The 27,760-nt window shown below is 48.1% G+C and overlaps 1 protein-coding gene across 1 annotated transcript; it reads left to right on the top strand.

Annotated features, from left to right (window-relative positions):
- The first annotated feature begins 7,586 nt into the window (after positions 1-7,586).
- Positions 7,587-21,440, top strand: Polr3B (RNA polymerase III subunit RpIII128). The gene is made up of 7 exons (XM_089558591.1): positions 7,587-8,314; positions 9,176-9,898; positions 11,352-12,593; positions 14,070-14,414; positions 17,264-17,587; positions 19,603-19,810; positions 20,840-21,440. The coding sequence occupies exons 1-6, from the start codon at positions 7,703-7,705 to the stop codon at positions 19,801-19,803; spliced, it is 3,447 nt and encodes a 1,148-aa protein (XP_089414717.1). The 5' UTR covers positions 7,587-7,702; the 3' UTR covers positions 19,804-19,810; positions 20,840-21,440.
- Positions 21,441-27,760: the final 6,320 nt, after the last annotated feature.

Raw genomic sequence — 27,760 nt, 5'->3', positions numbered from 1 at the left:
CGCGACGACGAACAGCCCAGCCACTACACGCCCCCTCCAGCCCAGCACAGTGCTTCAGTCGACGGCCAGATTCCCCGCTCCAGCCGCTCCCCGTCCCCCCTGCGTCGACAGTCTCGTTCGCCCCAACGCCGTCGCTCCTCTCCTGGCCCCTACGGACGCTCGCAAGCGGAAAACTAGACGCTGCAGTGTCTGGAGGTGATGCTGCAGTACAGCCCCAGTCCCAAAATCCTCGATTAGCCCTTCGCGCACACCATAATTTGCTCGCCATTCATGTCGATGGGGTGCCTGTGCGAGCCCTGATCGATACAGGCGCGCACGTATCCGTCATGAGTTCAGCCCTACGACGCCGCCTCCGAAAAGTACTGACCCCTGCACCCAAAGCCGTTCTCCGCGTTGCCGACGGTGGAACGCCTCATGTAGTTGGACTATGCACAGCCCGTGTGACCATATCCGGCCGCCATACATCCGTTCTGTTCTCTGTTCTGGACCAGTGCCCTCATGAAGTCATTCTTGGCCTCGACTTCCTGTCTGAGCATTCAGCCCTCATTGACTGCGCCACTAATGTTGTTCAGCTTGACCTTCCTCTTTCTGCTGAGTCGCCGTCCCCAGTTATACACCGTCTTTGTGCTGTCGACTTTGTCCGTCTACCGCCTCAAGCCGCAACTTACATTTCTTTCTCATCTGTTCCCCCTGTACCTGATGGTCACTACGTAGTCACTCCGGAACTTGACGTCGCCCTGACGCGCAGCATTGCGCTTCCACACATTGTATTTACAATGTCGGCCAACCGAGCGTACCTTCCGGTCCTGAACTTTGGTTCATCCATCCAACCGCTCCCGCAAGGCAACTCACTCGCCACGCTGTGCCCTGCTGCCGAATGTGTGATATCAGTGGTGGACACCTGCTTACCTTCCACTCAGCAATGCCGGCTGCCTGCGGCCCCATCAACTGATCAAGAACCCAACGGACGACTACGCCGACATGATCGCTTCTGACCTACCGCCAATGCAAGCTCGCGATCTTAGATGTCTCTTATCATCTTTCCGCGACATCTTCGACTTTGATAGCCGTGTTTTGGCTAGGACCTCTGTGGTGACGCATCACATCAACACCGGTGATTCCGCTCCTCTCCGCAGACGTCCGTACCGAGTGTCCAGCGCCGAACGCACCGTCATAAATCAAGAGGTGGACAAGATGCTCGCAAAAGACATCATCGAGCCCTCGTCAAGTCCTTGGGCTTCACCAGTCGTCCTGGTGAAAAAGAAGGACGGCAGCTGGCGCTTCTGCGTTGATTATCAGCACCTCAACCGCATCACAAAAAAAAGACGTATATCCACGCCCAAGGATCGATGATGCATATTAGACTGCCTCCACGGCGCCAAATATTTCTCTTCAATTGATCTTCGATCGGGGTACTGGCAAATTGCCGTTGATGAAAAGGACCGCGAGAAGACCGCCTTCGTGACGCCTGATGGCTTATACCAGTTTAAAGTCATGCCGTTCGGCCTCTGTAACGCCCCGGCTACCTTCGAACGAATGATGGACTCCCTTCTTCGTGGCTTTAAATGGTCCACTTGCCTCTGTTACCTAGACGATGTTGTGGTTTTCTCGCCTACTTTTGCCACACACCTCGAACGCCTCTCCAATATTCTGACAGTGTTTCGTAACGCCGGCCTTCAGCTGAACTCATCGAAATGCAAGTTCGGTCGTCGCCAACTCACTATTCTCGGACACCTCGTTGACGCTTCTGGTGTACGCCCAGATCCCATCAAAATTCAAGCTGTGAAGGACTTTCCTCTTCCAAGGTCGTCGAAAGATGTGCGCAGCTTTGTCGGCTTGTGCTCGTATTTTCGCCGTTTTATCAAAGATTTCGCCGGCATCGCTCGTCCCCTCACCGATCTTCTAAGAACGACACCCCCTTTACCTGGGGCCCTGCTCAAGAGAACTCATTTTCATCCCTCGTCCATTTGCTGACTACTCCGCCCATCTTAGCACATTTTGACCCGTCGTCTCCCACAGAGGTTCGCACGGACGCCTCCGGATATGGCATCGGCGCCGTACTTGCCCAACGTCAACAGGGTCAAGATCGAGTCATCGCTTATGCCAGCCGCCTACTTTCAGCCGCAGAGCAAAATTACACCATTACTGAGCGCGAGTGTCTTGCCCTTGTCTGGGCAGTGGCTAAATTCAGACCCTACCTGTTCGGCCGTTCATTCGCTGTTGTCACTGATCACCACGCTCTCTGTTGGCTGTCTTCACTAAAAGATCCCACCGGTCGCCTTGGTCGCTGGGCATTGCGCCTCCAAGAATACTCATACTCCGTCGTGTACAAGTCAGGGCGCCATCACCAGGACGCTGACTGTTTATCCCGATACCCTGTGGAACCAACCACCTGACCTAGAGTACGCTGAGACCCTGCCCTGCCCCTTAGCTATCTCCGATCTTGCCTATATTGCCAACGAACAGCGCCACGACTCATCTTTACGTCCTATCTTTGATGGCATCCGTTCTGCAAACCGATCTCCGTCTCTGAACCTTTACGTGCTCCAGAACGGCATTTTGTATCGCCGAAACCTACGCTCCGATGGCCCTCCGCTCCTGCTCGTGATACCCCAACATCTACGCTCTTCTGTCCTTGAAGAACTGCACGACCTGCCGACAGCCGGTCACCTTGGCGTGTCCCGCACGTACGCTCGGGTGCGGCATCGCTTCTTTTGGCCTGGTCTCTATCGTTCCGTCAAGCGTTACGTGGCCGCTTGCGACCTGTGTCAACGTCGGAAAAGGCCCTCCACTTTGCCTGCCGGTCTTCTGCAACCCATCGACATACCTCCGGAACCTTTTCACCGTGTTGGCCTCGACCTTCTTGGCCCTTTTCCGACGTCCCTCTCCGGCAACAAATGGATCGCTGTCGCAACTGATTATACGACTCGGTACGCCATCACGCGTGCTTTGCCGTCCAGCTGCGCTACCGATGTTGCCGATTTTCTTCTGCAAGACGTCATCCTTCACCACGGCGCCCCTCGTCAACTGCTCACCGACCGCGGTCGTTATTTTCTATCCAGAGTAGTTCACGACATTCTTCGTTCGTGTGACACGCAGCACCAGCTCGCGACAGCTTACCACCCACAAACCAATGGGCTTACGGAAAGGTTCAACCGCACGCTCACCGACATGTTAGCCATGTACGTATCGCCAGACCACCGAGATTGGGACGCAGCCTTGCCTTATGTGACATTTGCATATAACTCTTCCCTTCATGACAGAACAGGCTATTCTCCTTTCTACCTTTTGTTTGGTAGGCATCCCACCTTGCCTTTGGACACACTCTTGCCGCCTTCTTCAGCCCCCACCTCTGCTTACGCTCGGGACGCCATCTCCCAGGCCACGCTGGCGCGCCAAATAGCACGTAGTAGGCTCCAAGCATCTCAAGTTTCTCAGAAGTCAGCCTACGACCGCCGTCACCAGGCCGTCGAATTTACCCCGGGATCACTCGTCCTTCTCTGGACGCCCTCTCGCAGCGTCGGTCTCTCCGAGAAGCTCCTTTCGCACTACCGTGGCCCTTACCGTGTCGTGCGCCGTGTTACCGACGTGAACTATGAAATTGCTCCCCTTGAAACCTCGCCATCGTCCTCTGGCGCCACCACCGACATCGTCCACGTCTGTCGCCTTAAACCTTATCACGACGCCCATACGTCGCCGCCCTAACGCCGAGACGGCGTTCGAGCAGCCGGGGGTCCTGATGCGGGTAGACGACGACGACAAAGAGCGATGGCACAAGGGGGAAGAGTAGAAGAGGACAACGAAGTTCGGACTGCGTTCTCGGTGCCGCTCGCAGCTGTTCTTGTCTATTTGTAAATATCTGTAAATATATTCTTTCCCGCAACAATATTAACAAACTCACAGTCTTACAAAAACGTATTATACGCATTGCATGTAAAGTGGCATATTTCTTCCACATTGCGAGCCTTTTCCATCGACACAACGTTATACCAATGTAGTCCATGTATAACTATAGGCTGTGCTATAAATATAAAGTCGCCATAATGAAAAATGATACTTACACTTGCTGGGCTAGAGCATAGCAAAACTGTGTATGATACCCGCGCAGCAGAGCCTTGGATTGTTAAGAAATGTCGCACAAACTATGGCGAACAAATGTTGCAGTATACCTTACCGACACTTCTGAACCAGTTGTACTGCCGCAAGAATCTTGATGTATCCAATATTTCTCTGAAAGAATTGCCCCAAATGTTCGTGTAGTTTTTTTTTTCTTGCTATTATCATTTTGAGTGCACCTGTCAATTTTGCTGTCCTTTATTTTCTCGTCCTTGTGTTTGCCTTTATAGGCTCTTTGATCTAATGTAGTTCTTTTTTCTTTTACAAGCACAATGTACTGCGTATTGAACGTACATGTCTCATTCTCTAGCTGTACCGGACATACGTGTTTTTTCTCCTTACATTTTGTTTGATGTCGTACTCCGCCGCCGTCAATGCTGCGCTGAAGAGGAAGCCAGGACCTCTCAAGCTGTCTATACAGCTTTTTCCCTGGCTGTCCTCGTAACACATAGTTGGGGAAATAAACCTTCAACCTTCAAAAAGCCCGGGGGGGGGGGGGGGGGGGGGGCTTGATTTTTTTACTCGGTGGGTTAGAGGGGGCGTGTGATTCAGCCAGCTGTTCCAAAGGCACTAGTCTAACGTGAGCACAACTTGTCACATAATTTGTTGCCATCATAGGGGATGCACATGTATAATTGGTGTCAGGAGTAAAGTAATCTGGTAAGCAAATTCTGAACATCATTCTGCAGCCGCCCAATTAATGGGCACTAGGCATGTGCAACGTTATTAGAACAAACTGCTCTAGTAACGTTGGTCATGTATGTAATAGACCTATAGGGTTAAATAAATTTGGTTAAATTACCTCAAGACAGGGGAGGACGTTTGCAACCCTCCGGGGAGCTGCTCATCGTCCTCTACTGTCTGAAGAGGTACACCGAAGCCGCATTAGCAAAAAGGAGAACTCTAAAGCAGGCTCTCAAGGAAGCGCACCGGTGGAGAACGCCTCTTAAGACTTGCGAAAGCGCGAGATACTGACGTGTTCAATGCCTCAGCGGTATACAAAGTATTTGGAACTACTTTTAGCGAAGTATTTCCGCCAAATGTTCGCAAAGTTTGCAATGCAAGATATATTTAACCCAGCTCGAAGACGTTTTGAAAGCTACTGTATCCGCAATGAAACAAACGACTAAAAAACGTCTGGGGAAAATCCGTGTGCGGCGGCTAGGCGTGTACACTCGGTCATTTAGCACGTTTAATATCCAGGTCGAAACACACTGCAGAATCCATAATCTTGACATTGTCGAGAAACTTCTAAAGATACGCCACAACACAACCTCTTCTAGACGTAAAATAAACGTCTAGAAACGACGAACAGCAAGACCTTGACTCTATGAATGCAGATAGTTCAGAAGACGTTTGTAATTCGATTTCTGGCATCCATTTGGTACCCGTGAGTTTCGTTCGTTTTGTTCAACAGCACTGTGTTCCCACATCAAGCTCAATTGCACGGTGCACTGTACAACAGCTAAGCTACACGCGGCAGCTTGATGTTGTAGTCTTTGAAGGACGTGGTTGTAGTAGGCCAGTTGGTAGGAAAGACATCGTGAAGAGCAAAACCGCAAAACACAAACACAAGTTGGTTGTTGTCTTGTGTTGTCGCCTTGTGCTGTCGCCTGCCTCTGTCCCGTCCTGTTTTGCGGTTTTGCTATTCACGATGCTTTATTCAGGTGCTGCTGTTTCCCGTAATTGAAACGCAACAATATCAGAATAGTGCTCTTTATCGTAATGAATAAAGATCACATCCATAACAAGTGGCACAAGCAACATCGGATGCTCATGGGGTTGCAGGGAAAAAATATCGTACCTAAAAAAATCAGTTCACCAGCATCTGATGCAGACGAGTGATGCAGGAGAAAAAGCAATATTATGACTCGAGCGGCTAAATTTCCCATTCGGAATCTATTGATAAATGCTGATTCTGTCGCGCGGATGCACGCTCACCCGTGCGGAGATTGAAGGGATCTCCCGAGGTCACGCAACAAGCGGCCTCAAAGTTAGTGGGACATCCCTGGTACCATTTTTGTACTTCCCACGGATATTTGAAGAGGCAGCCTGTCAGACTCACTAGAAGCTTGTGCGATTCGGGGAAACACCCATAGAGCGCCTTTTGGGGTATGCCTGGCTTTATAAAGCTATTGTTGTGTTTTACAAAGACTGCTTGCAAAGATGAAGCAGAACACTTTGTCACACTCTTCAAAGCACTCGACAACTATTAACAAGCACTGGTTTGGGGGGGTTCAGCGTCCCAAAGCGACTAAGGCTATGAGAGACGCCGTAGTGAAGGGCTCCGGAAATTTCGACCACCTGGGGTTCTTTATAGCGTGCACTTACAGCCATCTCCATGAGTACTGTGTAAACCGAGAAAAATATTTCTGAAAGTATTGTTTGCATGTGTTTTTATGAGCCACACTCGATCCCGTTCCGTACCCGCAGCCGGGAGCCTCTCCCATGCGTATAGGAGCCTTAAACATATACTTCCAGAGCCTGTTCGAGGAAGACTTTGGTTGTTCTGCATGAGACGACATCATTGATACGTGAAATCGGAAAGTTGCTTTGAAATCTTTTGCTTCCATATACGTATTCCAATGGGCACTAATCCTACTTTACACATTAGGCGGAACTCTTTGCCAAAATATTCTGGTTTGTTTGTAAAGACAGTGTTGATCTGTAGACTGTGCAACGCTAAAGGCGCCCCATAAAATGCTTCTCCAGGTTAAATCGCTCACTTATTCGCGCTGGAATTTGATGTAGAGATATACGACAGTTTTGATTTATCAATACTGAGTTTACGTGATATACTTACTTGATTTAATCAGAATTGATTAAAATTCGCATCGTATGCAGTACTGGCGACCGATAGCTTTCGCGTTTAGCGGAGCAAAAGTCTGTATAGAACGACTGGATCACCGCCTGTTATACCCAGCCACCAGTATTAGACACGTGAAGCATACATTCTTGGCTCCCGCGAAAGATTTATAACAACGAGGTCTTTTAATCATGGTACTTTCAAATGTAGACGCGCATAAGCACCGGCAAGCCTGCGGAATACGCTTGTGCCAGGGCTGCAAGCGGCTTCAATCGTTAGCGATGGCGTCCATAGGTGATTGCGACTTCAGTAGTTTTAATAACCTCTTTGTTGTTGTCGCTGTGGTGATTCGTAAATATGGTGCTTCTGAGAACAAACAACCGAATCAAAGCGCTCACTCTCGCGGCATCGCAAATTGGTTCCACAGCCTGGCTAGATTGAAAAGTCGAGCAGCGTGCGACCGTCCTGCGACTGTCGCTTTTCTGGCAGAATGAACGCAGAAACGCTGTAGATGCTAAACAAGGCATACTGCGTGGTCTAGGAAAATACCCTGCAAGCTGGATGAAGCGTCGAAAAAACGAAACCAGAACTTACAAAACGGAGACAAATGCAATCTGTCCAATTTAAGCCAAGCCGCTGAGCCGAATTCAAATCCAGTAAGCTGGATTGTTGTGCCGGTTCTCTCGCAGTGCGCTCCTCGTGCGTCGCTGTGACGAATTTTGTGAACGAAAGTATGAACCGCGTAAGCTCGGCGTAGGCCGTATCACTGCAAAAGCGGCGATGGCGTGGCCGTTAGAGCAGGAAGGCGGCCAGAGCCTGCCTGACGGCAAGCTCAACGAGCCGATAAAAGACATCTCAGAGAAGTGGAAGCTGCTGCCCGCTTTCCTCAGCATGCACGGCTTGGTGCGACACCACATCGACTCCTTCAACCATTTCATCAATGTCGAGATTAAGGAGATCATGCGCGCCAATGAGCGCATCACCAGCGACGCCGACCCGCAGTTCTACCTCAAGTACCTGGACATCCACGTGGGTACGCCGAACATCGAGGAGGACTTCACGGTGGGTCGGTCCACGACGCCGCACGAGTGCCGGTTGCGGGACATGACTTATTCTGCGCCCATCACGGTCGACATCGAGTACACGCGCGGGCAGGAGCGGGTGATGCGTTCGGGATTCCCCATCGGCCGCATGCCCATCATGCTTCGCAGCGCAAACTGCGTGCTAGCCAACAAGACGCACTTCGAGATGGCCCAGCTGAACGAATGCCCCTACGACCCCGGAGGCTACTTCGTCGTCAACGGCGTCGAGCGCGTCATTCTGATGCAGGAGCAGCTCTCCAAGAACCGCATGATCGTCGAGGAGGACCGCAAGAACGGAGTCATGTGCCAGGTTAGTGACGACTTGCCTGCCGCTTGTTCCTGGAGGTTCTAATAATATCTGGTTTGGTTCGGTTTATGGGGTTTAACGTCCCAAAGCGACTCAGGCTATGAGAGACGCCGTAGTGGAGGGCTCCGGAAATTTCGACCACCTGGGGTTCTTTAACGTGCACTGACATCGCACAGTACACGGGCCTCTAGAATTTCTCCTCCAAAGAAATTCAGCTGCCATGGCAGGGTTCGAACCCGCGTCTTTCGGGTCAGCAGCCGAGCACCATAACCACTGAGCCACCGCGGCGGCTCTAATAATATCTCACGCGACTTACAGTGTGCGACGAAATGAAGCACTTGAAAGGATACTCGGCAGAGAACGTTCTCAGTGCTTGATTCAAGCTCGAATCATTACCTTAGGTGAATTATTCCCGTTTCCTACTGTAGAGGTATCGCTGCTGACCCGAAAGACGCGAGTTCGATCCCGGCCGCGGCGGCCGAATTTCTATGGAGGCGAAATTCTAGAGGCCCGTGTACTGTGCGATGTCAGTGCACGTTAAAGAACCCCAGGTGGTCGAAATTTCCGGAAACTACGGCGTCCCTCATAGCCTGAGTTGCTTTCGGACGTTAAACCTCAATAAACTAAACCAAACCATAAACTATTCCTGAAAGCACCACCACACGTTATGACCCTATAATATTCGGTACTCACGAAATAGTCACTTATACTTAATAATTCTGCACTTGACACGTTTGAAAATTACTGTGGTGGTTCAGCTTGCAGCAGTTGTCGTGTAGTTGCTGGGTTGTAGTTAACGCTGCCTTTTAAAAGGAACTGTCGGCACTGCCATTCACAGTGGTCTATCAATTGCCTTAACCGCAGGTCACCAGTTCCACGCACGAACGGAAGAGTCGCACAGTGGTCGGCGTCAAGCATGGCCGCTACTTCCTCAAGCACAACAGCCTCACCGAGGACATTCCAGTGGTTATCATCTTCAAGGCCATGGGTCTTGAGTGTGACCAGGCCATCGTGCAGATGATCGGCACCTCCGAGGCAGTCCAGGCGGCTATTGCTTCCTCGTTAGAAGAGTGCCACCGCTCACAGGTGTTCACACAGACGCAAGCCCTGCGGTTCATCGGGAGCAAGCTCAAGCATCGGCGCATGTTCTTTGCGGGAGGTGGTGGTGGCCACCGCAAGAGTCCCGTGGACGACGCAAGAGACATCCTGGCCACTACCGTACTGGCCCACGTTCCCGTCGAGGACTTCAACTTCCGCATCAAGTGCTTCTACCTCGCCACCATGGTGCGGAGGATTATTGAAGCCCAGTCGAACAAGGCGCTACTCGACGACCGTGACTACTACGGCAACAAGAGGCTTGAGCTGGCAGGCTCGCTGCTCTCATTGCTCTTTGAAGATTTGTTCAAGCGCTTCAACACGGAACTCAAGCTCGTAGCTGATAAGTGCATTCCAAAGGTTCGGGCGACGCAGTTCGATGTTGTCAAGTACGTCCGACAAGACCTCATCACCCACGGACTGGTTGTGGCCATTGCGACGGGAAACTGGACAGTCAAGCGATTCAAGATGGAGCGCATTGGAGTGACACAGGTGAGGATAGAGTTAAAGAAATTGAGGGGCACAATAGGATTATTGGGGTTGATATGAAAAAAGCCAAGTCTTTGAATCCAAGGAAAGCATGCAGGAATATTGCAGTCTTCAGAAGTGAAGGTAGTTGAGTAATAAATTAGCTGTCATTAGTTAGAGTTATTTGCTGTGAATTTGGTACAACTCATTCCATGGTTACAACTCATTCCACATGGTTAAAAGAAAATACATTAGATTTTCAGTAGTGGCTTAGGTTTGTTAATGCCATTATTTTTGGAGCATGTGCTTGCATTCAATGTCACGGCATGCTGTGATGATAATGCGTGGGGAATTCAAAAATGTTCGCCTGAGCTTGGTGCTCTTTTCATAAGCATAATATACCTCCTCTTTATTGTTGATGTCTGATATCAAAATCATCTTGCGGAGACCAGTGTCACTCTTGTTTGGTGAGTCAGAACTACAGTGACAGGACGATAATTTAAGACACTATTATAGTCTTGGACGCAGAACTCGAATGCAGAAATCGTGCTCAGAAATGACCAATTGGTTCGAGCATCTGCCTCAGATGCGGGAAGTAATGGTTCTATCCCGAGTTTTTTCTTGTTTCCAGTGGGTATGAACTTTCCCATGACCTCGTGCTTTGCTTCTCTTGGGTGAAATGCGTGGAAAATGAGTCGACCCCACATTTTGTAGACAAAACACTCCTTGTGTCATGGCACTCATTGGCCACACGTGCCCTTGTGTCATTAAAATCAATCACATCACCAAATCAAACACAACAAATGGGGTGTTTTGTCTACTTCGTTTTCAGTTGAACAGGTTGCCAATTGGCACATCTCAGCAGATTAGCCAGATAATGTTTTGGTAAAAATGCCCCCGATTGCAGCATAGGGGTTGCCTGATTGGAAGCATCAAGTAAACTGCCAGTGGAACAATATTTCTAATGTAATGTAAATGCGTTTTGTATGAGCAACAGGCTTGAAAGTAAGCATATCATAACTGAGTGAACTAAGGAAAAGCGATTATAATGTAAATGGCTTTAGCAGGAATGCAGTCAAGTATGTGTGTAACTTGTGCTGTAGTTGCATTGAACCGTGAGGCATTAGGCACCTAACATTACTGTTCTTAGTTGTGTGAAAGATACAAGTCCTGTTTTTTGGTGACTATTTCTACAGTTTTATAGCGTTGTGTAAAGTAAGAATTTGACGCAGTTATCTGATTGGTTAAGTAACTGAGTTGTGTTTAGCTCTACGTGTTAAGAACATGTGAAAGAGTTCTCCCCTTTTTTTTTCAGACTTTTTTTTTCAGCAACTGGCTCTAGCACTTGCGCTTTTCAAGTTTAGGTAGTTGAGTTGTGATAAAATGTCAGGGTGGCAAACTGCATAACAGGAATGTATGCCAAAGTGCCAAGGGTATTGAAGTAAGGGTGTTCACAACTTTTTGTCTTCTTATTCAGGTGCTCACACGGTTGTCCTACATCTCAGCCCTTGGCATGATGACGAGGGTCAACAGCCAGTTCGAGAAGACCCGGAAGGTCTCTGGTCCCAGGTCTCTACAGCCATCCCAGTTTGGCATGCTCTGCCCAAGCGACACACCCGAAGGCGAAGCCTGCGGTCTCGTCAAGAACCTTGCTCTCATGACCCACATCACAACTGACATAGAGGAATCGTTCATCGTGCGGCTACTGCGGAACCTCGGTGTTGAAGACTTGCAGCTGCTGAACGGGGAAGAACTGTCCGACCCTTCTGTGTACCTGGTCTTTCTCAACGGAAACATACAGGGTGTGGTCAAAAACCACGTCCGCCTGTTGAAGACCCTTCGTCTCCTGCGTCGGTCCGGCTACCTCTCGGAGTTTGTCTCCCTGCACACAAGCAACGTGCAACGCTGCGTCTACATCTCGGCTGACGGCGGTCGCATGTGCCGGCCTTACATCATCGTCGAGAAAGGCCGTCCCAAGCTGACCAATGCCCACCTTGAAGACCTCACCCGAGGCCTCCTCTTCTTCAACGATTTGGTCCGTATGGGGGTCGTCGAGTTCCTGGATGTCAACGAGGAAAACGACAGCCACATTGCGCTCCGCGAGCAGGACATCACTGCACAGACGACGCACCTCGAGATTGAGGCGTACAGTCTGCTTGGAGTCTGCGCCGGAATCATCCCATACCCGCACCACAACCAGTCACCGCGGAACACATACCAATGCGCCATGGGAAAGCAGGCGATGGGGACGATTGGTCTGAACCAGCGGAACAGGATCGATTCGCTCCTCTACCTGCTGGTCTACCCTCACCGGCCGATGGTCAAGACCAAGACCATCGAGCTCATCAACTTTGAGGAGCTCCCCGCTGGTCAGAATGCGACCGTGGCCGTTGTCAGCTACAGCGGGTACGACATAGAGGATGCCATAGTCATGAACCGGTCGTCCATCGACCGTGGCTTTGGCCGCTGCCAGGTGTACAGGAACCAGAAGTGCATTGTCAAGAAGTATGCCAACCAGACTAGTGACAAAGTCATGGGACCGCTTGTCGACAGTACGACCATGAAGCCGGTATGGAAGCACGAAGCCCTCGACTCGGATGGCATTGCACGTCCGGGCTCTCGCATTGAGAACCGGCAGGTTCTCATCAACAAGTGGGTCCCCGCCGCGTCATCCACAGTCGTGCAGCCTGGACAGCCAGCACAACCAGAGCACAAGGAGGTTTGTCTTTTTTTTTCCCCTGTCTTAACCATTTCACACGCTGTGTACAAGGGCGATAGAAAGAAATGCAAACAAAGCTGAGCCTAGGCACTCCACAGTTTGCATTTATTTTCATCACGCTTTTAGTTCGGTGATAGCGAAAAGATGCTAGAGTTGTTCATGATACAGTCTAGGACAACTTGAACGTCTTTTTCATACCACCCAGGCGAAAGGGCGATAAAAGGGAATTTGAACGGCGGAGCGGGTAGGCACTGCATTGTTTGCATTTCTTTCCATCGTGATAGTACGCAGTTGTGTACAAGGCAAACTCACAGCAGCTTTTTCTGACTGTGGGCTACATCTAACAGTGAATTTTTTGTTTCAGGTGAATTTTGCAAGATGCTTTTCATGCCATATAGCGAACGCAGTAAATGATTAAATGATATTTTGCGAAACATCGAATGCGGTAGCACGTCGTCAGCCATATCTTTGTGTACATGTATTTTGCCACCAGAATTAACATAATTTTTTTTTTTTTTTTTCACTATTTAAAGCTCAATGTTCACCATAAAAATGTAGAAATTATTTCCACGATCGTTTGGGTGTTTACTTGATAAATCACAGTATTTCGGTGTTGCTACTTTCGTGAATTATGGCACTTCGTGCAAAATTTGGCACATCCCTGCAAGAAGTCAACCGCTAGTATTTAGTGCTGGAAAACTAGCAAATTGTCTTCCTTAAGGCCTGAATAAATGGCCCTTTAAAGGGACTTGTTGGGGATCCAATTGCTTCCTTTCTCCATACCTAATGCTTTCCTTCGTATCTAGTCGCACAATTGTAAGGGGATGGAAAATGTAGTTTAAAGCAGTGAAATTTCCATTGTAAGTAGTTCCCTGGAATGTCTCGGCTACAGCGGGTGCAAAGCGCAGGTAGTCGGAGGTCACTGGACGATTCAATCGCTGGAAACATACAAAAGCCACATTCATAGCGTGTATTATCTTTTTGGTTAACGTGTGAAAAGAAACATAGTTAATGAACTATATGTTGCTGTGGACAAACAGGTGAACATAGTGGTGAAGCAGATAGGGGTCAGCTTGGTTCTGTTCTCAAGTTATATCTGGGTACACTATTTCTTGAGAAACAGAGGGAGAGTGCAGAGTGGCTTAAGGAAGATACGCTGGGTAGTTATGCTATGGCATCAGATCAAGAAGAATAGATAGTCAAGGGTAGGGTATGCAGTGCTCAGGGTAGATAACTGATGCTTCGTCAAATAACAGATTAGATGCAAGAAGGCAGGCATATCATGGGGTTGCAGAGAGCTGAGTGTGTGGCTAAGATCAGGCACAGCTTGCACAAGACAGGGTTAATTTGACATCGGTGGGAGAAGCCATTACCCTGCAGTGAATGTAGTTGGGCTCTGATGCTGATACTGGTATAATGATGATTTTTCTGTGGGCTCCAAGTGGATGGAACCGGGGTTGCCGGTGGTTGTCACAGGTGCCGGTGTCGTACAAGGGCCTGGAGCCCGTGTACGTGGAGAAGGTGCTCATCACGTCCAACACGGAGGAGTCGTTTCTCATGAAGCTGCTGCTGCGGCAGACGCGTCGACCCGAGATCGGTGACAAGTTTAGTAGCCGTCACGGCCAGAAGGGCGTCGTGGGGCTCATCGCCCAGCAGGAAGACCTGCCCTTCAACGACCAGGGCATCTGCCCCGACCTCATCATGAACCCGCACGGATTCCCCTCCCGCATGACGGTGGGCAAGCTCATAGAGCTGCTGGCGGGCAAGGCGGGCGTCCTCAACGGGAAGTTCCACTACGGCACGGCCTTTGGGGGTTCCAAGGTATTGCTCACTTTGTTGCATGTTTTGCAGCAATGTAGCTGTTACTGGCACAAAGCAGGTCTGCGACACTAACGAAGATATCTGTACTACTGTGAAGTAGTGTGAGGGGTTGGAAGAATGTGGGGTTTGGGAGGAAGGTTGGAGGGTTTGCTATTTCATGTCAATGTACAGGCGCGGCCATAAGTAAACGGAGCACGCTATTGCGTTCGAAGTGCAATCACGCTTTCTCCGTCGGCAATGAAGAAGCATTGTTTGTCTACAAGAAAGCCCACCAACCTCCGCCACCAGCATGCGCGCACCACTGCTGGAAATTTCAATTAGGTGACGCGTGAAAAATATTCGAGGACAGTTGCGTGCTCCGTGTACTTTTGTCCGTGCCTGTACCTGAGCATGACATGGGGGAGAGGTACAGAGGGGGGTGTTGGCAGGAGTCCGCATCGGCTGCATCTTTCTTGCATATCAGCTAGCACTGATGTGTTCCACATTACCAGGTACGAAGTATTGTTCAGTTTCTTTATTGAGCGCTGCGCATATTATAGTGGATAAAACTTAAAAAAAGAACAATAGTTGGTAAGCATGGGCCATGGTCCATGGCATCCTGTAGTACTCCGCTGACCGTTCACAACACTAAAAACGGAATCAGCTGTGTGCTGTTTCACTAAATATCAAACAAGGCAGGGGCATCAAAATTCATCAGGATATAATTTCATCTCATGGTTAGCTTTTTGTTTGAATAGCAAGAAGAGCTTCAACAGAGGAATACTTTTTGACATGGAGGACTTTTGTGCTGTGATCAGCGATCGCTGCAGACTTCAGTTGTATCCAACTATAGCTGCAAATGTTCAAACAGGGAATCTGACAATCATTGCAAAGCTCATCAAATTGCCAGTTGTGACACTGGTCATGTGTGCTTTCTATGGATATTATGGTAGCACCTGAAGTGATTGTCCAGCATGATTGCTCTTAACAGTAGCCGTGTGGACTCCAAAACTTCCTTCCTTCCTTTCTTGTATATTCTCTTGTGCAACGGTCCCTAAGTCAAGAACCATTTCATCGTTATCGCCTTCAGTCACGTATTATTACGCAGTGGAGGGCAAATTTTCATATTTTTGTGAGGAATATGCCAACATTGTGCAGAAAAACTTCCTAGCCTCCAGATAATTTATTATGCACTTTCTGTTGGGGTCACAGTTGAATTTTTTAACATGTTTCATTAAAAAAATCCATCATATAAACAGGTTGGCAATATTATGCCTTCTGATCTGACGCTTGACGCTTGCAAAACAAGCAAAAGAGGACACGCTCTCAGTGGAGCTATTCAGATCTGCCATAACACACTGAGGTTTTCCTGTTAAATGTGAGGTTTTTCATTAATTTCGCATGCCCGCCTTGAGGTGCTGCTCCGCAGCTTGTCGCAAAGGTTTCCAAACATAGGCTCTAGCTATTCACGGCGCATAACATTCTTGCTGTAACCGAAAGTAACACCAGACAAGTTCTTTGTACATGCGGTGACACTGTAACCGAAGGGGTTGTACGTAGTGCAACGCCAGCATTGTACATAAGTGTCACACTGAGCAGCAATGGCCTGAAAATGCCCTCTGTAGTGAGAATGAGCAGCGAACTGCTTTGCCTTTGAGCACTGTCAAGTACGCACGAATGATGTCATTAATGATAACATTAATGACACTTAATCTTATGTACTAATGGTATGTAGCTTATTTTCCCTCTTGTGGTTGTTTGCCCCAGAGCTGCTATAGCAAACTGGAGCCATGAGAACATGTTTTGTATGCGTCATGCTGTATTGCCAATGAGAGAAGTTTTCAGAAGATGTTTTGTCTTTGTGTACAACTCTGAAAGCTATTTGGCAGCACTCACTCTAAACCTTCACCTTTAATGATGAAAGATCCTGGCATCTCTGTTTTGATAGTGTTCAAATGCTGATGCTGCATTGACTTTGGTATACTCATTTGTCAAAATGATTGACTGCTGCCATGAGCTCTGATCATCATCATCATCATTTCTGCCTGAGCTCAATAATGATAGTAATAATAACAATAATAATGTAGAGTTTATTCTGCTTTACTGCAGGAAAAGTAGTAGGTGCGAAAAAGTTGCTTTGATATGCAGCTTGATAAAGCAGAAGACAGCATTGCCAAGATTGTCGAACCATAGCACATGCATAGTATAGACAAATACGAATATCCAGTTTCACTGGAGCAATGAAACGCCCACACACAGCATTGGTACATGAGGCTTCCATGTGATGTAGCACGTCACATAGCAACATTACTGTGCCGTCTATGGATCGGTGTTGCCTTCACAAATCAGTATGCTTTCCGGATCGTGATGGCCGACAGCCCTTCTTGTGTAAACTGTGTCTGTGAAGAGACAATCAGTCATCTCTCGTGTGAGTGCCCTGTCTTTGTGACCGAAAGACGTAAGATGCATTGTGCTCTGGACCGCCTTGATCCTCGCCCTTTCACAGAGGCCAAGGTCTTCGGTCCGTGGCCACAACAGTCGACTGCCATCAAGGCTTACAAGGCATTGTTTTGTTTTTTGCCAAAGACTGCCTTGATTGACAGATTGTGACTGTGTTTCCCGTTCCCTCTCTCTACCCTCTTTAATCCCATCATTCCCTTCCCCTGTGCAGGGTAGCCAACCGGAAACCTGTCTGGTTTACATCCCTGCCTTTCCCCCGTATCTATCTATCTGTCTATCTTCAAGCAGCAGTCCATTTCGTTTGTCTGCCACAGTGTTTCAGCTGCTTGCTCGTAATGCTCTATGAGCCACGTAACCGTGTCATTGACTGAGACGTGCCGCAGACTAGTGACCGGCTGTGCTGCGTGCAGGTGCAGGACGTTGGGGAGGAGCTGATCCGGCGGGGCTTCAACTACCAGGGCAAGGACTGCCTGACGTCGGGCATCACGGGCGAGCCCCTGTCGGCCTACATCTACATGGGGCCCATCTACTACCAGAAGCTCAAGCACATGGTCATGGACAAGGTCCACGCCCGTGCACGGGGTCCCCGGGCGGTGCTCACCCGACAGCCCACCGAGGGGCGCTCACGCGAGGGTGGACTCCGGTTGGGCGAGATGGAGCGAGACTGCCTCATTGGTCACGGTGCCAGCATGCTGCTGCTCGAACGACTCATGCTCTCCAGTGACGCCTGCGAGGTGAGCGCAAGTCGTTGGAAGTGGAAACCGCCTCCTCTGGTGCTGGTCTCCATTCATCTTTTGCTTAATAGTAATGGTTTTTGCTAGGGGTGTGCAAATATTCGAAACATAGAATACCGTATAAACTCGTGTATGGGCCGCACCCCATTTTCCCGAAGGGAATGTTTAAAAAAAAAATCTGTGCAAAGGCTGCACCCGAACTTTCCATGACCCGGCGAGAATAGCCTACTAAATGCACGCGCCGTGGCCTCCGCGATCGGCTCCGGCTGCGAGAACGGTGCAATTGATCGCGGAGGCCACGCACGCACACAGGAGCTTCCAAGTGCCGTCCATGGATGGCGCCCGAAGCAGCGGTCAGCTAAAGCCCCTGTCAACATCAGGGGGCTTACAGTCATCATGACTGAAAAGCAGAGAGGTGACATCAGGTTAGAAGTTTAGGAAACCATAGTGAAAGAAGATGGTGAATCTTAATGAGAATTAACAACACAGTTGAACAAAAATAAAGAAAAAAACTGAGCATGGTGGCAATTGCCACCACCTCATTTCAAAGGGGGCGCTCCCATCTATCTATCCATCATCATCATCGTCAACTTTTTTTTCCACTGCACCCAACGTTACTAGAACAAACTAGTAACGCTGGCCGTGACCATAGAGTTTCTTACTATTACCTATGGCCGCGACTTCTCGCTATCCACATCGGCATCAGTATCGCCAGCTTCAGCCTTTTGTTATTTTGTGGCGTCTTAGCGTGCTCGCCGTAGTTGTGGGTTTTGCGTGCTGCCACCGAGCTTTGTAGTTTTAGCACGATGGGCAAGCACCCTAACAGCTACACGGCTGGGAGTTAGCTCTCGAACACAGCAAGCGTGCGGCGGGCAGGAAATTCTACGCGGCCGAGGAGTGCGTCCGATGTTGGTGCAACCAAAAGGATGCATTGAGAAACACAAGCTGCAAAAAGCCCACTTTCCAAGGCAAGCCGTGCGAGTTCCCCGAACTGGAAGAAGAGCTCCTCTGCTATGTGATGGAAGTGCGGAACAACGGCTACACGTTGGCAGCGGACATTCTGCGCGGCTTCTTTTGGGATGAGCGTGCACCAGCTCAGAGTTGAAATACTCTACGAAAAACGATTGGACGCAGAATAAATGGCGCTCATTCCCTGATTGGTGTGTTTTTACTTTAAAAAAAAATTTTTTGTACCTTGTCTGTATGGGCTGCACCCTGAAAATCGGCGCTCGAATCTGCAAAAAAAAGTGCGGCCCTTACACGCGTTTATACGGTACATTTGAATACCAGTTATACGGATCTCATGGGGTCGCTGATCAGCATTCATCTTTTGTTTAATAGTAATGGTTTTTACTAGTGGTGTACGAATGTTCAAAACATTGAATACAGTAGAATCTTGGTGATACGAATCTCACGGGGTCACGAGAAAATTCATATCATCCGAAATTTTGTACCATCCAAACGAACAAAATTTGTACCCAGAAGCATGCAGAATGCATTCACACAGATGTGCTTATGACTGGCCAGATTTATTTAGTGCCGAAGTTAATGCAAGCTCAGCCCCACTGCGGTGGCTCAGTGATTACGGCGCTCGGCTGCTGACCCCAAAAGAAGCGGGTTTGATCCCGGCCGCGGCGGCTGAATTTCGATGAAGGCGAAATTCTAGAGGGCCGTGTGCTGTGCGATGTCAGTGCACGTTGAAGAACCCCAGGTGGTCAAAATTTCCGGAGCCCTCCACTACGGCGTCTCTCATAGCCTGAGTTGCTTTGGGACATTAAACCCCAATAAACCAAACCAAACCAATGCAAGCTCAGTTTGGTTTCCCTTATTTTAACCTCAGGGGAGCCTTAGTTTGATCACATTTTTATTTGTAATGATTGAGAGTAGAGTGTATTAGATGCCATTTTTGGCATGTAAACCGTGTAAAGCTCTGTCCTTGTCCTGTTAGCAAAGCCTCTTGCTTCAGCTCCCTGCCGTCCGATCACGACGAGTGATTGTCGATCCCTTCCCCTCAGGTGGACGTGTGCCGGACCTGTGGCCTGCTGGGCTACTCGCGCTGGTGCCACTTCTGCCGCTCGTCCAGCGCCATCGCCACGCTGCGCATCCCGTACGCATGCAAGCTGCTCTTCCAGGAGCTGCTCTCCATGAACATCATCCCCCGGCTGGAGCTGAAGAGCCACTGCAGCGACCGCCAGCTGGCCTCCCTCACCCAGTGAGGGCCAGGTAAATGATGGAGCCAGCGACGAGTGTGCCTGCACGGGCTGGAACCAGTTGGAAGATGTTAAGGCCCAACTCCATCGGCACTTTTCGGCGCGCGTCCTGCGTGCTTGGGGGCCCACGCGTCGGCCAGAACAGGTCTGCGCATGCGCCGCCGCCCAGCGCGTCCACGACGCTTGCATCCAACAGTGCCAGATATCGGCGCCTGCGCACAAGTGCTAGCGCGCACGTCGGAAGCAGGGTCCGGTTTTCTACAATGACAGGACCGCGGGGCGCTCGGGGAGTCTTTTCTTCACGGCCGAAAGCTCTTTCAGGTTCCTTCAAATTTTCTCGGAATCCTTGCAGCTCCTCAACCATCTTTTGTTCACGGCTTGACATTTTTTCAGTTGGTTCGCGAGGGGGAGCGAGCCAGCGCCAGGAGCATGGAGATGCATGCCACTTTCCGACACTCGTCGCGGCGCGTGCTGGTCGCGCGGGCGCTCTGCGCGCACACTGAAAAGCGTCAATGGAGTTGGGCCTTTAGTGGGGGGGGAGCCGGTCTTAGAAAAAAAATTTTGTTAATGAAGTCACAATGATCGAATCTTCAAAAAACATGTATTTATGTGTGCTGATTCCAAATATGTTGTTTAATTTTATGTGAAACAAGTCATTTGGCACTTATATATAAGTAAAGTAAAAGGAGGAACATCGCTTCGTATCAAAACATTTATTAGGTCGACGTTTCAGCCAGAAGCTGGCCTTCTGGCCGAAACGTCGACCTAATAAATGTTACGATATCAAGCGATGTTCCTCCTTTTACTTATATACAGCAGTCAAGAAAGTTTTTTCTTTTCAATATATGTGCGTGCGTGCACTCGTGTGTGTGTGTGTGTGTGTGTGTGTAGCAGACAAGAGAAGGGACAAGGAAGCATACACTTCAGCTCATTGTCTATATGCAACACAGAGAAAGTGTTCTGTGGTGTTGACCTGCTTCAGCGACGGGATAGGCCAGTAATTTAATTTGTCCTTCTCTTTTTTTTTTCCTTTTTTTTTCAGGACAATGCCATACTGACCTTGACATCTCATCAGACTGCAATGGGCTCACACCTTTTCGGGCCTGTGGGAGCCGAAGTCTTGTCATCATCATGACCAGGTGATTTCACTGCCTATCGGAGTAATACCATTCGTTCCGGCCAAGAAGTTTTGATCTGGATTGGATTCTTGCTGAGGCATTTTCAACTCAACAAGATAATAGTGCCTTGGAGCGCAGCTCAAGTGTTTGTGCTGAACAGATTACGTATGCGTGTGTTATATGTTGGCGAGTGTTTGTGAGAAAGTGCCAACCAGAGAAATGACGCCCATCACGCTGATAGACCTCAGTGTGAAGTTCTTGTCTTGAATATGACCCTTAGATCCTGGAACTACTGTCCATAGTTTTGATTAGTCGTGCGTGAAGTGCATGTTTCGTTTGGCCGTGTTTATGTGATGGACGCAATGTCTCATATGCTTTAACTTCGGTGATTGGAGAGAAGACGTCTTCAAATACAAGCAAACTCGCTGTGATTTGTGCTAGCATATTGTACAAGCAACAATATGTACAAGACTTTGCTTGAACTTTGAATAAAACTGCATTTCTACTGATGCTGATGCTGATACACTTCATTCCTTGTCATTTTTTCTAATAATGCGCCAAACTATTTTTGATAATTATTGTTTGCATTTTGGCATGCTACTTGTCTAGAACATTTATATGCTACCTGCTGCCCTGCAATGTAGGGGCCGTGGGGCACGTCAAGCCACAATTTCTGGCTTTTTTCCCTCGGCCCTCACCAAGTGTACATGGGAAATAAAATTGAAATTGAATTAAAATTGAAAAAGTTATTGTGCAGTCACATCATCACTTAATGATGGGTACATTAGCAATGGCATTGGGGTTGTCCTTGTAGAGCATATTGTGTGGATTTGTTTTGTCGCCCACATCATGAATGTTATGTATTGCGCTTACCCACACCCTATGGAATCTGTAGGGCCCATAAGTTCAGACTACGCCGTATGCAGTCATGATATGTTCATCCTTTTCTTTAGTTTTTTTTGCAAGCATTTCACACAGAAGTGCTGTTTGCTGTTTTACTGCTTAAAGGCTTCTGCCTGTTTGACATGCAAACAATACATTCACACTGCGAATCATTAACCTTGGGTTTGTTGACCCTACCGAGTTAATGTTTACTGTGGGGCTAAGAGTTTCAGTTGTGCCATCTAAATCAACCCAATGTATCACCACCATTCTGGAAGAGGCCCATTCATTAGAAGGACCGACCACTGACCAGAACTTGTCATGAGATTATGGCGGAAACAAAAAGATTGTGCCCTATACTGTAAGAACTGAGCCATGCAATTTTTGAGAAATATGGATTTAATAATTTTAACTTGACTTCGAAAATCACATACAACAAACAAGTGTAACCTTGCAGCTAAACCCTGCCATTATCAGTGTATCCCACCACATGACCACATCTTGGCAAGATATTGCTGGTTTGTTCTAAACACGATTTTTTTTTGTTCTTTCAGAGGTGTTCGTCATGTTTAATAATAGTTTACACTCTCTGCAGTGCGCCCTTAGATGAAAAGCAATGCTCCCTTTGCATTCCTGACAACATGCTTCTAGCTTTTGCAACTGTATGGTGCTGCAGTGTTTTGCATATGAAGCAGCAACCACGGTTCACTAAAATTTGCATTGACAAGGTGTACATCCCTGTGTCGCAGCAGCATGTCGTAACAAAATGTCTAACTATATATACTGTCTGGAAGGTGAGATTTCCCCCGCAGGGAGGCGTCTGCAGCATGCAGACGTTGGTGAGTGGCGCCACCACGGGGTTAACCCGAGCATCCGCAGGGACATCCCCGCAGGGGGATGATGGTGAACAATGCGTCACCACGGACCCGAGCATCCGCGCTTAGCCGTGCGTGGCATCGCCGTGTCCGGGGAAAAGGGAATCCTGGTGGTTGAGCCGATGCCGAGCGTTTGGACCCTTAAGGCCCCTCGGCGGAGGCAACACACCACTTTGGCCCCAGCTTCCTGTAGACGGCACCTCCGGCCTGACCCGACCGGGGGAAATCGGCAGTCACCTTTTCCTGTTCTCCTCTCCATCTTTCACTGTCCTATCTCCTTTCTTACAACTTTCCTGTATCCTCCTCTCTTCTTCATTTTTTCCTCTTTTTCCTGGTGGCGAGGGTTAACCGTGTGTGACCAACTACCCTGGGTTGAGTCATATTAGGTTATAGTTAAGGTGTACAGCTGGCGTGGGCAGGACTTTCTTTCAAGTTCCTGTCGCGTCCCCTTGTTGGACTCCGTGGTGGGTGGCTGGCACCATGACCGAAAAACATCAATTTTTTATGGCTCCCCCCCTTTCCAAACTTGATCGCTCTCTCAAAAGAGTGCGGAACGAAGCATCAGACTTTTTTTCGAAAAAGAAACCTACATTCTCAAAGTTTCATGTGATACATAGCAACAGTGACCAAAAGCAAGCTCGAATAATATCCCCATTTCTTGTAACCAAATGTTTAACAGATACCTTAGGGCCTGGCTACAAGGTATCCAAAATGTCCAGCGGCGACCTACTCCTCGAACTCCGTGAGAGCATCCAATGCTCGAAACTCTCAAACATTGCTTCCATAGGGGACATCTCTGTCTCCGTGACTCCCCACCGATCTCTTAACACAGTTAAAGGCGTTATCTCAGAAGCTGACTTCATCCATCTAACAGAAACCGAAATGCTTGAAGGACTTTCTGATCAAAATGTAATTGACGTGCACAGAATCAAAATCCGCAAAGACAACAAAGAAATAGACACCAAACACATGGTCCTCACGTTTAACACCAGCAGTTTGCCCGAAACAATCGATGTTGGATACCTGAAAATCACCGTCAGGCACTACATACCCAATCCCCGCCGCTGTTTTAACTGTCAGAAGTTTGGCCACGGCTCGCAGAGCTGCCGCGGCCGCAAAACCTGCGCGAAATGCGCTTCGAAGGACCACCCTTCTGAGGAATGCGACGCAGCCCTACGCTGCGCGAATTGTGAAGGAGATCACGCTGCATACTCCAGGGCGTGTCCGTCCTGGAAAAAGGAAAAAGAAATCATCACCATTAAGACCAAAGAAAACATTTCATTCAAAGAAGCGAGGAGGCGTTTTGCGCTTACCAACACATTCTCCTTCACAGCGAAACCTAACTTCGCTGATGTGGTGCGCGGGGGCGTAGCACCACACAGCGCTCTGGCACCTGCCGCGGCCACTTCCACCGCGCCTGTGGCAGTGCCATCCACGCCCCAGGCAGAGACAGCGAAAGCTGCTCTGCCAACTACAAGCCAGGGAGTGCCGGCCCACAAGTCAGCATCCCGCAGGACTTCCCCCCGTCGGGGGAGGCCTGACACCCACACACCCGCGGCTTCTTCGCGGTCGTCCAGCACCTCTTCCGAGGTGATGGACCAAACTCCCAGCCCGCCTGCTCTACAGCGGCGGAACAGCTCTCTTGAGCGAAAAAAAGGCAGGGCTACCATAACGGCCCCAGAACATAAATAAACCTCTCGTTGCTCCTACCCCAAAACATAAACATGGCTTTTCTAGTTCAGTGGAACTGTAGAGGAATATTGAGAAATTACGATGACATAAAAAACATTTTAGGGTCAATGTCACCCGTAGCCTTATGTCTCCAGGAAACCAATCTAGGTCCGCAACATATGAACATCCTGAAGCATTATAAAACTTTTAGACGAGATCGTGAACAGGCAAATAGACTCTCTGGAGGCGTCGCGATTGTCGTGCAAAGCGGCGTCCCTGCTCGAGAAATCGCACTCAAAACGAAGCTTGAAGGTGTTGCGGTCAGTGTCGTCAGCCATAAAACAATTTCTCTCTGTTCTGTATATATTCCTCCACATTCTACATTAACAGTCGCCGATTTACAAGAACTTATCAATGAACTTCCAGAACCGTATCTAGTAGTTGGGGACTTTAACGCTCACTCCCCCTTTTGGGGAAGCGAGCACTGTGACTCTAGGGGTCAAATAATCGAAGATTTTATCCTCACAAACAATGTATGTCTTTTAAATACAGGAAAAGCCACCTACTGCTCCCCTGCCTCGGGGAAAATGACCTTTTTAGATTTGTCTTTTAGCTCACCTTCTGTTTTTAATGATTTTAAATGGGATGTCATTGACAACCCATATGGCAGCGATCACCTCCCTATACTAATCACTTTAACATCCCCACCCGAAATAATCCCCACAAGGCCACGGCGCTGGAAGCTTCACCTCGCCGACTGGTCACTTTTTAGAGCAAAGGCAAATTTAGAAAATATACTTTTAGATAATCTCTCCATCGACCAGATAAATGAAAAGTTCACTAATTGTATCATAACTGCCGCACTCACAGCTATTCCACAGTCGTCGGGAATGGTGCAACAAAATCATAAAATATGGTGGACAAAAGAGTGCAAGGAAGCAAAAAAAGTACAAAACAGAGCTTGGGGTAAATTTCGCCGGTATCCGACACATGAAAATCTCGTTAATTTTAAGAAGGCAAGAGCTAAAGCTCGGTACGTCCGTCGGAGTGCCGAGAAAGCATCATGGCAGAGTTATGTTTCATCCATTAACAATCAGATGACATCTAAAAAAATGTGGGAGCAGGTTCGCAAATTAAATGGAAACTTTTCACCCTTCACAATTCCTTTTTTAACAACACCCGGCACACAAACAAGCATAGAGGAACAGGCAGACATACTAGGGGAACATTTCGCTGCAGTTTCAAGTTCATCTCACTATACACAGTCTTTTTTAAAATACAAAAACACAGCGGAAAAACAGAGGCTCCCAACAAGTGGAGGCACAAATGAAAAATACAATTGCCTAATTACCCTCCAAGAAATCAATAAAGTACTATCTGCCGGCAAAAAAACTGCTCCAGGACCCGACGAAATACACTATGAAATGCTTGCGCATCTTTCCGAGCCAGCCGTGAACGCACTTTTAAGATTCTTTAACACAATATTCATGTCTGGGAAAATACCGGAAGTCTGGAAGAAAGCTATTATTGTACCGCTTCTTAAGCCTAGTAAACCCCCAACTTCTCCTAGCAGTTATAGACCCATAGCCCTGACTAGTTGCCTTGCCAAATCCTTCGAAAGTGTCCTAAATATAAGACTAACCTTTGTTCTTCAATCTTGTGAACTTCTTGATATCCATCAGTGTGGATTTAAAAAGGGATGCTGCACTGCAGACCACCTAGTCCGCCTTGAAAATACAGTCAGAGAAGCTTTTATACACAAGCAACACTGTCTTAGCGTCTTTTTTGATTTAGAAAAAGCATATGATACTACCTGGAGGTTCGGGATCCTCCAGGACTTAGCTGAACTTGGCATCCGTGGCAGAATGCTGAACTCCATTAAAGACTTTTTATCTAACCGTTCATTTAATGTCCGTCTAGGCTCAACCCTTTCAAGGGATTTTATTCAGGAAAATGGAGTGCCTCAAGGGTGTATTTTAAGCACAACTCTTTTTATTGTAAAAATGAATTCTCTTAACAAAATTATACCAAGGTCCATAACATATTCAGTCTATGTCGACGATCTTCAGATAGCGTGCACATCTTCCAATATATCCACATGTGAAAGACAAGTACAACTTACAATCAACAAACTGGCAACATGGGCAGACAAGAATGGTTTCCAGTTCTCACCACAGAAAACAGTAGCCTTACTTTTTTCACTCAAACGAGGCTTGCACACAGATCCCACATTACACCTAAACCAAACCAAACTGCCTTTAAAAAAAGAACACAAATTTATAGGCATCACCTTCGATAAAAAGCTTACTTTCCTGCCTCACATGAACGCACTAAAGAAGAAAGCGTTGCTATCACTGAACATACTTAAAGTCCTTTCACGCAAACACTGGGGTTCTGATCGGGTATGCCTTCTACAGATTTATCGCTCTGTAGTACGTTCCGTTTTAGATTATGCCTGCATAGTGTATGGATCAGCAAGGCCGTCGTACTTGAAGCGACTGGACCCTGTGCACAATATGGGTTTGCGTCTTTCAACTGGTGCTTACAGGACATCACCCATAAAAAGCCTTTACGTAGAAACCAATGAACCACCACTTGCAGACAGACGAACAATGCTCACATGCTCATACATCTTAAAGATCCGTTCCCAGCCTAAACACATCTGTTACCCGCTCGTTACAAAGTGTCCATCTCGAACACTATTTACCAACAAACCTCTAGCAATCAGACCACTTCTTCTCCGCTTTGAAGAGAAATGCCAAGAACTAGACATAATGAACATATTACCTAATATTGCCCGCAAACCTGATCCACTCCCGCCTTGGTACTGCCTACCGTCTGTGTGCGACTTCACATTAACACAATTTCGGAAAAAACATACACCACATGAACAGATATTACAAGAATATTTAGCACTCAAGGAAAAATACAGAGAATACGAAGCATTTTATACCGATGGATCAAAATCGGCGCACTACGTGGGAAGTGCTGTAGTTCAGAATAATTGGGAAAAAATAGTACGGCTACCTGAGTGTACATCCATTTTCACCGCCGAGGGTTACGCAGTCTTGGTGGCTGTAGAAAAAATAATAAATGAGAACATTCAGAACAGTATCATTTACACTGATTCTCTGAGCATACTAACCTCACTTCACCATAGAAATGCAGTGACACCACTAATTGGTAATATCATACACAACATAACGAGCGCCACAATACAGGGACAAGACATAAAATTTTGCTGGGTTCCCAGCCACATTGGAATCACTGGCAATGAGAAGGCGGATGAATGTGCTGCGAAAGCTCGCAACAAAGAAATAAAGAAAGTGAACATCCCCTACAATGACTGTATGAAGTTGGTACAGTGCAAGCTAAGAAATAAATGGCAGTCGCAATGGAATATTGAACGAAATAATA

Source organism: Amblyomma mixtum, chromosome 8 (genome assembly GCF_055824585.1).
Source record: "Amblyomma mixtum isolate Tamu chromosome 8, ASM5582458v1, whole genome shotgun sequence".
In the NCBI taxonomy this organism is placed as follows: domain Eukaryota; kingdom Metazoa; phylum Arthropoda; class Arachnida; order Ixodida; family Ixodidae; genus Amblyomma; species Amblyomma mixtum.
Note: the sequence above shows the minus strand (reverse complement) of the source record. Positions and strands in the feature narration are given on the sequence as shown.

What these genes read in the sequence shown, in the direction of transcription:
- Polr3B (XM_089558591.1), top strand. Translation starts at nt 7,703, where the DNA reads ATGGCGTGGCCGTTAGAGCAGGAAGGCGGCCAGAGCCTGCCTGACGGC. An exon ending in AGCGCATTGGAGTGACACAG is followed by an intron (nt 9,899 to 11,351) that starts GTGAGGATAGAG and finishes CTTCTTATTCAG; the next exon opens with GTGCTCACACGGTTGTCCTA. An exon ending in TCTCCAGTGACGCCTGCGAG is followed by an intron (nt 17,588 to 19,602) that starts GTGAGCGCAAGT and finishes CCTTCCCCTCAG; the next exon opens with GTGGACGTGTGCCGGACCTG.